This window comes from Mytilus galloprovincialis, chromosome 2 (genome assembly GCF_965363235.1).
Source record: "Mytilus galloprovincialis chromosome 2, xbMytGall1.hap1.1, whole genome shotgun sequence".
NCBI classification, from domain to species: Eukaryota; Metazoa; Mollusca; class Bivalvia; order Mytilida; family Mytilidae; genus Mytilus; species Mytilus galloprovincialis.
This window is the reverse complement of record NC_134839.1, coordinates 81,414,316-81,428,865: the sequence shown is the minus strand read 5'-3', so window position 1 is coordinate 81,428,865 and position 14,550 is coordinate 81,414,316. Positions and strand designations below refer to the sequence as shown.

At 30.8% G+C, this 14,550-nt stretch overlaps 1 protein-coding gene across 1 annotated transcript; it reads left to right on the top strand.

The window, feature by feature from the left end:
* Positions 1-2,750: 2,750 nt before the first annotated feature.
* LOC143064573 (cyclin-dependent kinase 9-like) lies at positions 2,751-13,632 on the top strand. The gene is made up of 4 exons (XM_076237486.1): positions 2,751-2,886; positions 10,659-10,740; positions 11,702-11,792; positions 12,720-13,632. Exons 1-4 carry the CDS (start codon positions 2,795-2,797, stop codon positions 13,565-13,567), a joined length of 1,113 nt encoding a protein of 370 aa, XP_076093601.1. The 5' UTR covers positions 2,751-2,794; the 3' UTR covers positions 13,568-13,632.
* The last annotated feature ends 918 nt before the right edge of the window (positions 13,633-14,550 follow it).

The following is a 14,550-nucleotide window of genomic DNA, read 5'->3' as shown; positions in this document are numbered from 1 at the left end:
AACATTACTAGTATAAAAGTCCATGGTAACAGAATTTACTAGTATATTTAGTCCGATGTTAGTAATATATGTCCCCAGACTAATTTTCCTAGGTAATCATGTCCTTTAAAATCATATAATAAATTCAACTACATTTAAACCATGGAAATTTAAATGTTGTGTTTTAGTAATGTTTAAGAGTTGCATAGTTATATTTTTGATAAAATTCATGTCATTCTGACTAATTTTCCTAGGAAATCATGTCCATGTCATTAATAGTCCGAAGTTAAAATGTCTATGCCCTTAATTTTAAAAGGTGAATATGAATGTAATATGTTTTAAATTAATATTGCTAAAGACAAAATGAAAAAGTTGTGTATCAATCTGTTAAATAAAATTTGTCTCCAGACTAATTTTCCTAGGAAATCATGTCTATGTCATTAGTATTCCTAGGTAAACATGTCCATGTCTTTTATTATAAAAGGAAAATGTTATAAGCAATGGGAACTCAATATTCATGTTTTAATTAGGTTATAAAGGAAATGTCCTCCATTTTAATTGAAAAAAAAATAAGAAAATTTTCCAATCTTATCTAACATTTTTTTCATCTATTTTATATATATTTTATGATATAATAAAACTATAAGAAAAACAAGTCTTGGGACAATTTTTCCTAGGAAAACAAGTGCCACACATAATTTACTAGCTATGGACTTAATTTCCTAGGAACATTTGTCCTATAACTTATATTCCTAGTAAAATCATGGACAAGGACTTGATTAACTAGGAAAAAAAGTCTAGAGGACAAATTTTACTACCGGACCAAATTTACTGTTACACAAGTGTATATTATTTTGGTTGATTATTTTTTTTAAATTGGCATTTAAGGGGAGGTAACTCTAACAGTGCATTTTCTAAAGAAATGTACATGGAATTTTCCTTTTTTGTTTTGTACGGTGACCCTATCATTTCTTTTGATATTCTCAAAGCTTTGTATAAAAGTTATCTTTTATAATTTATTTTACAATTCTATCATTTTGTTTAGTTTCCAATAACAAAATGGTGTATTTTTCTGTATAATCCATACAATAGTGCCATTTTGTCACAACCTGTAGCTTGAGAAAATGCACGATGACCTATTATTTTTATTATATTTTTGAACATATATCAATATATACTACGTTTTGGCAAAGTATGAACAAATTCTATCATTTTTATTTAAGACACCCATACCCCCTTAACTAATAAAAATCAGATTTTTGTGAACCAACTGACTTTTACGACCTGTTGAAATAAAGATTTGTATTTATGCAACTTGCCTTTCTACAGAGTTCTCTTGTCTTGAAATGTTAGCAAAAGTTCCTAAAGCTAATTTATGGATTTTACTGATTACTGGAATCGTACCTGGTAGTATATAACCGACCATGAGTTTTTGGGAAAAGATATATTTTTTTTATGCTTTTCGATCATCATGAGAATACTTCTATTGTTTGCATTTGTGTCAGAATTTGGTAGTAGTATTTCTAAGCCATAAATGAGTATTGGTAACACATAAACTTGGAATAATTGCAATGCAAGTCTGTTCCCATCAAGTTGTACATTCCTCTCATTGCTTTGTGAGGTTACCGTGACCATCGACCATCTTACTAGTATGTTTATTTTTCAAATTTATACACATCCTCTTTTGGCAGCTGACAAAATGAAAACTAGACAATAAAATAGAGAATGGAAATGGGGAATATGTCAAAGAGACAACAACCCGACCAAAGAGCAGACTACAGACGAAGTCCACCAATGGATCTTTAATACAGCGAAAACTCAAGCACCCGGAATCCTATTGAGTAACCTTCTCTAAATAAAAAAATGATGGTTATCTATATATCTATAGGAAAACTCCCTGTATAAATCCTTGTTATTATCATTATTTTGATTAGTAATTCACTTTGAGACTAATATAACAGTTATAGTAGTCTCAGGTTCATTATACAATGACCCAGAAATTTATCACGACACTCGAAAAATGACCAATCCATATATATATAAATGTCTATGCCCTTAATTTTGAAAGGTGAATATGAATGTAATATGTTTTAAATTAACATTGCTAAAGACAAAACGAAAAAGTTGTGTATCAATCTGTTAAATAAAATTTGTCTCCAGACTAATTTTCCTAGGAAATCATGTCTATGTCATTAGTATTCCTATATATTCCTTTATATCATATTATTTTTCACTAAATTTTCTTTAAGGATCAATTTACAGATTTTGACAGGGTTATATGCTTTTTCAGGAAATTAAGTTTTAATGTTCAAAAATGTGTTGCCAGAGTCACGCTAAGAAAGACTTCCGGTCAACTTTTCGGTAAAAAAAACATATATGAATATATTATGTTTTAATTTCATCTGATAGTCTATTATACTAGCTTTCAAAATCAGTTTTATTTTTCAATCTAGCTTTAGCGGTTCCAGAGATATTAGTTATAATACACCCATTTTTCACTTCCGCGTTTTCCACTTCCGCGTTTTAGACCCTCCCGACAAAAAGTTTATAATTTTAAATAGCATGGACTTTATCTTCTTTTTTTTCAAATTTAGTATTTTTATTCAAATAAAAAGACATTTATGATCATTTGGTTTTACCTGGGAACAGTATATCAATATATATGTTCCTGGATTTACATCATGTACGTTGTAGTATATTTTTTCTTTGAGATTCCTCTGTTATTGGTTTATGACTGTATCTCAAATGCTTCTGTAAAGAAACAAATCTCGTGATGGGATAGGTCATACCAAGCAAGGCTAGTTTATCAACAAAAATGCAAAGGGAAGATCACAATATTCATTATCCTTTCTGTCAGGACTCTAGCAAATATGAAAAGTTGTGCAAAATTGGACAGGGAACTTTCGGGTATAAACATGTACCCTCAAATTTGTCTATGAATCTAATAGTAATAACACAAAAACTATCCCCAAAATTTGTGCATGCAAAAAATGCAGCAAATAGTAAATACATATAGAATAATTTGTCTGGACCCTTTGGCTAAATTGTCCATGTTGACACTTTAAAATAAACCCTGAGTAAGAGTTTAGACATACCTGATCATCTGGGAAATTTTAATCAAAAATATATGTAACAGGGTTCTTGGACAGAATAAAAGGATTTATCAAGTTTAAGATGTTTTATTCATATGACATAAATAAATTAACCCTGAAAGTACACAAATAACAATACGTAAATACATAGACAGTACAGTGTACAAAGGGATATAACTCTAAATCATAGGCACTGGCTACGGTTACATGGAAATGTAACAATAATAAAAATATTATTGTTACATCGGAGACTAATTGCCGGAATGCAAAGTTGGGCAAGGAACCGATTAATTACGAATGTAACAATAATTATTGAGGCTACGGTTACATTGTGTTATTGTTACATGAAAAACAGCAATGTACGCTAAATTTATTAAATTTAAATCTTCTTTTAAAAGTTGTGTTGCTTAATTCTTTCATATGTACTAATTAATACTTGTAATAATGATAATTAATAAGTATTATTATTATACAAATGGTGTTTATGTAGTTTTACATATTAATCTTAAAGGTAATAAAAATACCTCAGATTAGTAGTGTCAAAATTAATGCGAAAAATATAGTTTGTTGTTGAGAACTGGGGCTGATAACGTGTTCACTTTTTGAAGTATTTAACTGCACACCTTCTCTTATTACTGTCATTATATACTTTGAACAATGGATGAAGAGATTTATTTTATCAATTTAGTTTTGGATGAAAAACTTGGGATGCGTTTGAAACGAAAATGAAACAATATCAAGACACAAATTTCATACAGCTCTATAGCTATATAGCTCTATACAAAAGCAACTCTTAAAAAATGATACATCAACTGAAGCAAAGTTTGTTAACTGCTAAGTTGGATACTGAAATCTGAGGTAAACCTAACATCCGTAATGGACGGCAATGCAATCATATTGAAAGACAACATGAAACTACACCACATGCTTTCAACCAAAAGATCGGATGAGAATATCAACATTGCGAGAGTAAAATAGTATTTCTCACCAAAAGCATGGCAAACATTAAAGACCGACCGTGCAAAGGCTGTATAGCCAGTCAAGGTCGTTAAAAACTTCCATTTGTAACATTAAAGATTTCCTTATCTTCTAAAAGGAATATCGCAGAATTGAATTGCACGGTATGCGATACAGACGTTCACAGCGGAGGGTAGAAATCCCGGGCTTAAAAACATGAAGTCCCGAGGTCCCGAATTAAAAAAAAAAATCCCGACATCCCGAAAGATCAATCTCGAAATCCCGAGCTTAAAAAAACACCCGATCCCGCATCCCGAAAAAGGTCCTGCCCCCTTATTACTGGTGTGTGATGGCTGCTTGGAGTGGATTCGTCAAAATGATGTGTTGGACTTAAACATGCTCCAAAAACCACTTACTGGATATTTATAAACTGTCATTGTAAATAAAAAAAAAATAAAGACATTGTATGTATTGTAAATATAAAATAAATGTCTTAAACTTTTATTATTTAGTACATATTACAAGTCCCATCGTACATTGCTGTTTTTCATGTAACAATAACGCTATGTAACCGTAGCCTCAATAGTTATTGTTACATTCGTAATTAATGAGGTCCTCACCCAACAATGCATTCCGGCATTTAGTCTCCAATGTAACAATAATATTTTTATTATTGTTACATTTCCATGTAACCGTAGCCAGTGCCAAAACGGAAAGTACATGTATAAAATACGACAAACTAGCTCTTTTCTGCAAGAATACAACCAATACTATTTAAGTGTATATATTATAAATATATGATTTCAATCAAACTCAATTATAAACCAAGTCGGGTATAATTACTACATTATGTCCAATTATATTACGCTACTCATTCATAGATTTATGAATGAACTATTTCTTACTATAATGTTTACATGTAATAATTGACATACAGGTAATACTATTCACAAGACACAAACAATAAATATACTGAACTAAAATTAAATAGACAAACAGAGACAATACAGTAAACTAAAAATACATGTAACACTGATCTTACCATGTATATGGTACAAAGGTCTATCTCCAATTTGGAAACATCACCAGATCAATATATATATATGAAGATATTCTGGTCCTGTTAAAATACAAATATAACCTACATAAGTCTAATGAACTAACTATATCAGCATATCATTTATAAACAATAAGTAAAATGTTCAATAGACATTGCTTTAGACCTTTTATAATAATAAAATAACTGTACCAATATATGTATCATTAATATATCTATGATATATTATTTCTCTGAGTTCATGAAAATACCTCTTTAAAATGAAATATCTATCATTCATGCACAATCATTCTGACTTATTCAAAATACATTTTCTCTCAGATTCAAACTAATGGAATACTGTGCAAATATTAAAGACATAGAAATATTTAACTGACCTGATTACATTAATATGGAATAAGTGTCCAGAATATTAAACTATATAACTATTTTAAATATGGCTGCTATATCTAAAGCTTTCTCTCAAAGTATATAAAAAAGAGTGGCGAAACTATGAACTCAATGACTGTGACCAATAGTAGACAAGATAATATGACACATGACTGACTGACTAATGAACCAGAAAAATAGAGTAGAGCTGTACTAAGAAGATATAAGAAAATAGAAGAATTGATGAACTCTTAATATACATATATAGGTTCGTTTGCACTCTACACGTTCGCGCCCAATTTAATTCAATCAAATTCCAGTTGAATAATTGGAAATAACGATTGTTGTTTTAAATTGCTTTGGTGTAAATACTGAATGTATTTAGCTTGGTATGAGTAAAACATTGAAGATTTTAAATGAAAAACACAAAAGATAATTGTTTTTAACAGCCTGGTCCCTTTGATCTGAAACAATGAAACAATAAAATATAGCATATAACCAAATTATGATAAAATTTATTCAACACACAAAAAAAAACGTAGTCAGAATCTCAATTTATTTTGAAACAAGTCAATGAAACAAAGTTATAGCAATACACTAACCAAAACATGATTAAGAGTTATTTAACACAAAATAAAACGTTGACAGATTCTCACTTTATTTACAGTAGAAAGGATTATTATTTTTTTTAACAATACACTATCACATGATTAAGAGTTATTTAACACAAAATAAAACGTTGACAGATTCTCACTTTATTTACAGTAGAAAGGATTATTATTTTTTTTAACAATACACTATCCTTGACATGATTAAGATTTTTTCAACATAAAAAATGTTGTCGACTCACTTTATTTTAAGACAATGACAACAAAAAATACTTGTAAGAATACACTTGCCAAAAATTGATTACAAAGTTATTAAACACAAAACTAATTTAAATTGGGCGCGAACATGTATGATGTGAACGGACTTTGAGTGCGAACATGTAGGGTGCAAACGTGAAAGGGGGCGAACATGAGTGGGTGCGAACTTGAATGGGCACGAAGGGACCTGAATTCGTCACTACCACTGTACAGAAGTTGATAAATTTAGCAAATTCCATTATATGGTCCACTCAGTCACAAAGTTTAACTACCCATTGTTGTCAGATTTCTATTATCTATGTCAATCAAGACAATTCAATTCATTACAGGTCAATAATTTTTTTTCTCATCAAAAATTGGTTTAAAAAACATGGAAATGAGTGAGTTAATCTGCCCACCAAAGTCTTTGATCCTATATATTTCTGCCTTTTTAAATAAAAATTGCCTCAAATTTTATTTTAATGTACATGTATCCACTGAATACTCAATTGTTTACATTTTCTATCTTATTTCTGCAAACATATCAGGTTTTTCACGTATTAACGATCAAGAAAGTAAGAAAATGATGATTTATTGATGGACATCTAAGAAAGAAATTCCAGATGACTAAAACAAAAGAAATGACAAGTCAATATTAGCTAGAAATTAATGAAATAGATTATAAATAATCAAAATTTGTTTTTGTTTTTTATTGAACGAGCACTAGCTGTCAAATTTATGTTCACCAATTTGACTCAAATTCTCATATTTGATTTTATTACAATGTCAAACATTTATCCAAATTAACAAAAGTCTATAATAAACAATTTACAGAGCATGGGCTCGATAATTCGTAGCTTTGTTTCTGTGTATTTTAGTCTAGACGCCATCTAATTAAAACTCAATAGTTAATTAATTTGATAAGATGGCGTCTAGACTAAGATACACAGGAAACAAAGCTAAATTTTATGAGCCCATGCCCTGTAAATGGGTTATTTTAGAATCTTATAATTTGGATAAATGTTTTACATTGACGTTGTTGTAAATCAAATACAAGAATTTGAGCCAAATTGCTGAACATGAATTTGTGTTGGTCACTGTCAATGAAGTTGAAAATTTGACAGCTAGTACCCCTTTAAAAAACTGAAAAAAAGAAAAGTTCAAAAAATGTTATTATAGAAATAGATAAAAATTTCAAAAGCTTGGTTAAAAGTCTTGTCATAAAAAAGGCCACATGTTTAGTCTATTAAAATGCAGTTTAGACACATCTTATGCATATTGTCTGTGCAGTATATAGTGGTTTAAGATTAACAAACAATTTTATTGCAGAGGTAATAAATTTTATGTTTCTTCTTTTAATTAGAAAAAAATACCTAAAGATACAAAAAATGGTATCAAACTTTTCGATTAACAAATGATTAAGGACATATTAACATGATTAAAGATACAGGAACTTTAAGAGAAAAAAATATTTTTGTTATTTTTGGCTTTCCATAATATTTAAAATTGGATTGTCTCCCTTTGGTTTAGCATTATTAGTAAGCAAATGGTTTTCTTCTTTGTTCAAACATAGATGTAATACCCATAGATAAAGCTCGCCAAAAGTTCCCCACTGTTCTCTATTGTTAGATACAAAGAACCATGACCAAATTGACTGCCTTTGATGTTATATGTGTGTTGTACTCAATCAAGTAACTCTAGCCATATCTCTTATCTGTTGATCTCATTGACCATTACAGCATAATAGATTTTCTTAAATGTCTTCTCGAGTTATGTCCCTTCTGTTGTTAATATATGTCTATTTTTAGCGCACTGGACAGACAAACAGAGTGGTCAAAAAATGGATGAAATCGATCAAAAATTGCGCATTTTACGAGGGAACTATTGAACTAAATTCAAAAATGTATTTTTTAGGCTTGTGTCTTTATATTTCATAAAAACTGTGTTTCTGTTAGTTCCTGAAAATGGGAATAGCATCTTTTTGAGCTTCTGAAATACACCTTTTCTTTGATATGTTTCAGTAAGGTGTCGAACTGCGTCGAATTTGGGAAAAAAATAATAAGAAAGTACATTATTTTTTCAGTTTTTCTAGTTTTAAAAGAGAAATTATCTTTTTTAAATCATTTTTTATATATTTCAGAAAAGTTAGTTACTAAATCATAGATGAATTTTATATATTTTATGGCTAATTACAAAAATTATAATAATTTCATTCAAGTGGTTTATGAAATATGTATTTATAATTACTGTAAAAGTTTTAAGTTTAGTGAAATAACAAAACATACAAGGCATGGAAAATAAATTTTGGAGCATACATATTTTCAACTTGTTTAATGTTTTCTAACACATATATTTTCAATAAACTTGTTTATAAATAATAGTAAGCGTTGTTTATTATAAGATAGAGTTATCCTGTTGAACTTACTTTAAATAAAGCTAATACTAACAATGACCACTGCCCTTTTCTCGATCTTGATATCTATATCACTAATGGAAAGCTGAATACTAAAATTTATGATAAAAGGGATGATTTTTCATTTCCTATCGTTAATTATCAGTTTTTAGATGGTGACGTTCCCTTGTCACCATCTTACAGTGTTTATATATCTCAACTTGTACGATTCGCTCGTGTATGTAACAATGTTTTAGATTTTAACGAGAGAAATTTATGTATTACTGAAAAATTATTACACCAGGGTTTTCGATATCACAAACTAGTCAAAACATTTACTAAATTTTATCATCGGTATAAAGACATCATTCGTAAATATAGCTCAACATGCAGACTTCTAATACGTTCAGGTATTTCACATCCAATTTTTTATGGAAATATTCTTTATAAAGCACAAAGGTGTCAGTATTCACCTCAGAAACTTACAAAACCTTTGAATAGACTTATTAAGAAGGGATATAATTATGATACTGTTGTCAAGTCATTAAAGATTGCATATTTTGGCGTTAATATTGAGTCACTGATAAGGTCTTTGCATCGGAACTAAACACATTTATTCTAAAAACAGTTGTTGGCATGACACAGGTTATGTTCTTCTCATATATGTTATGATGGTATGATACTAAACCCCTAACGGGAAGGATTGTGCCTGAGGTTCATATGATGAAATCATAATCTTTCAGTCAGTTTAATTGAAGTCTGGAGCTGGCATGTCAGTTAACTGCTAGTAGTCTGTTGTTATTTATGTATTATTGTCATTTTGTTTATTTTCTTTGGTTACATCTTCTGACATCAGACTCGGACTTCTCTTGAACTGAATTTTAATGTGCGTATTGTTATGCGTTTACTTTTCTACATTGGTTAAAGGTATAGGGGGAGGGTTGAGATCTCACAAACATGTTTAACCCCGCCGCATTTTTGCGCCTGTCCCAAGTCAGGAGCCTCTGGCCTTTGTTAGTCTTGTATTATTTTAATTTTAGTTTCTTGTGTACAATTTGGAAATTAGTATGGCGTTCATTATCACTGGACTAGTATATATTTGTTTAGGGGCCAGCTGAAGGACGCCTCCGGGTGCGGGAATATCTCGCTACATTGAAGACCTGTTGGTGACCCTCTGCTGTTGTTTTTTATTTGGTCGGGTTGTTGTCTCTTTGACACATTCCCCATTTCCATTCTCAATTTTATTATTAAATTGATATAAAATTTAAACAGGATCAAAACAGAAGTTTTGCCTAAAAAAAGAAAAATATTCACATTTATTAGTTTCTTTTCGAGAATAATTTGTAATATTGTTTTATCTAAACAAATATTATTTTTTATAATCAAGTCAATATAAAATATATATTTTGATTTTGTTTCTTTCTGATTTTTAGCATGTTGAATTGCTAAGTAACTTTAAATTTTCAGTTTTCTATTGTCATGATTGTCAATCTGCATCTCAATGACCAACTGGTTCATGTCATTATCAGATAAGTGTGAAAGCCATTACAACTCACATAGAACCTTTGAAGTCAGGGTTGAGCTTCATCTATGGGTATTACACCTATGGTTCAAATAGTAAGGTAGAGAAGACAAAATATTTTTTTGGAAGGGACACAAAAGAAAGTAAAGGGGTGGAGTTATGGGACATGCAGAATAAGTCGCAATAATTGTACACAACTGTAAAGGATCCTTCAGATTTGATTCCTATCGTGAGTTAATCAAACCAGTTACAAATGTATTCCTTAACATTTAATTCTAAATTCCAATTTAAAGGAGCAAATCATGAAAAAGATGTTGATGTCATCATGGTCTTGTGAAAGAATTATGTCTATGAGTTCACAGACAAAAACCTTTCAGCCAGCTGTCAGAAAATGTATTAAATCCAAAAAAAAATTATAACTTTATTGAACTTATCATTATTTCAGGGAAGTGTTCAAAGCCAGAGATAGGAACACAAAGAGACTTGTTGCTATGAAAAAGATACTCATGGAAAATGAAAAGGAAGGGGTATGTAAGATGAATGAATTACTAATTTGAAATAAATGGTTGTTAAATTGTAATTTACTTACTGCTTACATTTGTTAAAAAAAAAAGTTTTGAATATAGCTTTTACATGTAGATACAGTACATTTCATTTTCTGTAAATGTATGATTTATAATGTTAATTCAATATGAATCGTTTGAAATTAAGATTTGATGATGATTGTGTACCCTGCATGGAATAAAATAAAGAAATAACATGAATCAATAAAACTTCTTTAGCCCTATCTCCTGTTACCAGATTACTGTATATTTATAATATCAAAACAAAACAAACTCATTTAAGTTCTGGGAGTTTTACAGGTAACCTACCTGTAATGGTTGTAATCTTTATAGAAGTAGTTAAATAGGATGTATAAGGTTTGCTTGAAATGCTTTGAAGCTTCTAAAGTCTAATTGAAAGGAGGAAAAATTTACATTTAGTTTCATATCACATTTATAATTGCATGGTATATATATAACATACTTTTTAAAACTGTCATATTTGCTGTATTACTCCACAAGTTAAAGTCTTCCTTTTACTATATGTTATACCCCAAAATTGTATTGACTAAAAGAGTCTTCAAGTATGTATAGGTTTGTGTTTTAAAATATCATTGTGGTTTGACCTTGACCTCTTAATTAAACATGCAGGTGCTCTTTAGAAGGTTGCCATTTAAATGAAGAAGATCACTCTCACATTAATTCCTCTTCAACTTCATCTACATCAATATTTTTACTTTATTATTTTCATTTGTATTTATTTTTATCACTCAGACAAACTTTTCTCAAGTATACTGAACTATTGACCTCTGTCAGTTAACAGTTACATTTTGTAATTGTCTACTTTTTTCCAGTTTAGCTAACTTAATGGATATACTGTACATACACTTCGTCTTATGGCTTGATTTATTTATATGCATATTCAAATTTGAAATTTCTTTTATAGTTTCCAATTACGGCTTTGAGGGAGATCAAGATATTGCAGTTGCTTAAACATGACAATGTGTTGAATCTAGTAGAGATTTGTAGATCAAAAGGTAAACTAAAAGAAGTGAAATACTTGTTTAAGATAGTCTTAGATCTTTAGAACAAAACATTTTATGTAACTAGACCCGACTATTCTCTTAGGGAGCAACCATTTAACTTCCAGGGTTTGGGCCTTTGGGGTTATATTTTCTTTGTCTGAGTCAGATTTTTGTTCTCATGCAAAGTGAAATGAGTTTTATTTGGTTTTGCAAAGCTATCATTCAAATTATTTTTTTCAATATTTAATACTACCGGTATATGTATGGGGAAAATTTGGATTCAGAATATTTTTTATAAAAAAAACTCCTGCTTGAAATTAAATGGTCCTTCCCTTAGAGTAGTCCAGTGACAGTATTAATTTACTGTTTGTCATAGGAATCATACTAACAAAGAAAAACAACAAGAAATACTTTTTTGATAGATGTTTTATATTGTATGTATTGGTTGTGATTTCAAACAAATTTTGGCATCCAAACAAATCTAAAAAGAACTTGTACTCAATAATCATTCAATAAATGAAGTTTTGTATAAATATTTTAACTGAAACATAAAAAAAGTCTCATTATGTTGAAGTTTATAACTTATATTGTTTGGTTTTATATCTAGTCTCTTCATTCGAATTAGTGAAATTAAATATATAAAGTGACATTAATTCTCATTATTGAATTTGTAATACATTTATGAGTATTTAGAATAGACAAAAAATCCTAAATGGAAGACTTTTTTGTTTTCAGCGACCCCATACAACAGATATAAAAGTACATTCTATATTTCTCTCTTTTCAGCGACCCCATACAACAGATATAAAAGTACATTCTATATTTCTCTCTTTTCAGCGACCCCATACAACAGATATAAAAGTACATTCTATATTTCTCTCTTTTCAGGGACCCCATACAACAGATATAAAAGTACATTCTATATTTCTCTCTTTTCAGCGACCCCATACAACAGATATAAAAGTACATTCTATATGATCTCAGACTTTTGTGAACACGATCTGGCTGGATTACTCTCAAACACAAATGTCAAATTTAATTTAGGCGAAATTAAAAAAATTGTTCAACAGTTGCTGAATGGACTTTATTTCTTGCACAGTAATAAAATTCTTCATCGAGACATGAAAGCTGCCAATATTCTAATAACCAAAAATGGTGTACTAAAGTTAGCTGACTTTGGACTTGCTCGATCTTTCAGTTTAAGTAATAAAGGGAATCCAAATAGATATACTAATCGTGTTGTCACATTATGGTATAGACCACCAGAACTATTATTGGGAGAACGTGATTATGGTCCAGGAATTGATACGTGGGGAGTTGGATGCATCATGGCAGAGATGTGGACCCGTACTCCAATCATGCAAGGCAGAACAGAACAGCATCAGTTACAACTAATCAGTCAACTTTGTGGATCAATCACAAAGGAGGTGTGGCCAAACGTTGAAAAACTCCCTCTCTGGGGGAAAATAGATCTGATATCTGGCCAGAGGAGGAAAGTTAAAGACAGATTGAATTATTATGTTAAAGACCAGTATGCTTTGGAGATGCTTGACAGACTGCTGACAATAGACCCAGCAAAAAGAATAGATGCTGATACTGCACTGAACCATGACTTTTTCTGGACTGACCCAATGCCAATTGATTTGAGCACTACCTTATCAAAACACACAACTTCAATGTTTGAATATTTAGCACCAAGAAGACCAGGTACCCGCCAGCCTGCTCCAAATGCACCCGGTAAACCAGCAGCACACAATCCAGACCAACATTTTGAACGGGTTTTCTAAATTTTATTATATATGTACTATGTTAGGGTATAATATGTATTCTTGTTATTTACCTTTTTAGCTCACCTGGCCCGAAGGGCCAAGTGAGCTTTTCCCATCACTTGGCGTCCGTCGTCCGTCGTCCGTCGTCGTCGTCGTCGTCGTCGTCGTCCGTCGTCGTTAACTTTTACAAAAATCTTCTCCTCTGAAACTACTAGGCCAAATTAAACCAAACTTGGCCACAATCATCATTGGGGTATCTAGTTTAAAAAATGTGTGGCGTGACCCGGCCAACCAACCAAGATGGCCGCCATGGCTAAAAATAGAACATAGGGGTAAAATGCAGTTTTTGGCTTATAACTCAAAAACAAAAGCATTTAGAGCAAATCTGACTGGGGTAAAATTGTTTATCAGGTCAAGATCTTTCTGCCCTCAAATTTTCAGATGAATCCGACAACCCGTTGTTGGGTTGCTGCCCCTGAATTGGTAATTTTAGGGATTTTTTGCTGTTTTTGGTTATTATCTTGAATATTATTATAGATAGAGATAAACTGTAAACAGCAATAATGTTCAGCAAAGTTAGATTTACAAATAAGTCAACATGACCAAAATGGTCAGTTGACCCCTTTAGGAGTTATTGACCTTTATAGTCAATTTTTAACCGTTTTTCGTAAATCTTAGAAATCTTTTACAAAAATCTTCTCCTCTGAAACTACTGGGCCAAATTAATCCAAGCTTGGCCACAATCATCTTTGGGGTATCTAGTTTAAAAAATGTGTGGCGTGACCCAACCAACCAACCAAGATGGCTACCATGGCTAAAAATAGAACATAGGGGTAAAATGCAGTTTTTGGCTTATAACTCAAAAACAAAAGCATTTAGAGCAAATCTGACATGGGTTAAAAGTGTTAATCAGGTCAAGATCTATCTGTCCTGAAATTTTCAGATGAATCAGACAACCTGTTGTTGGGTTGCTGCCCCTGAATTGGTATTTTTAAGGAAAT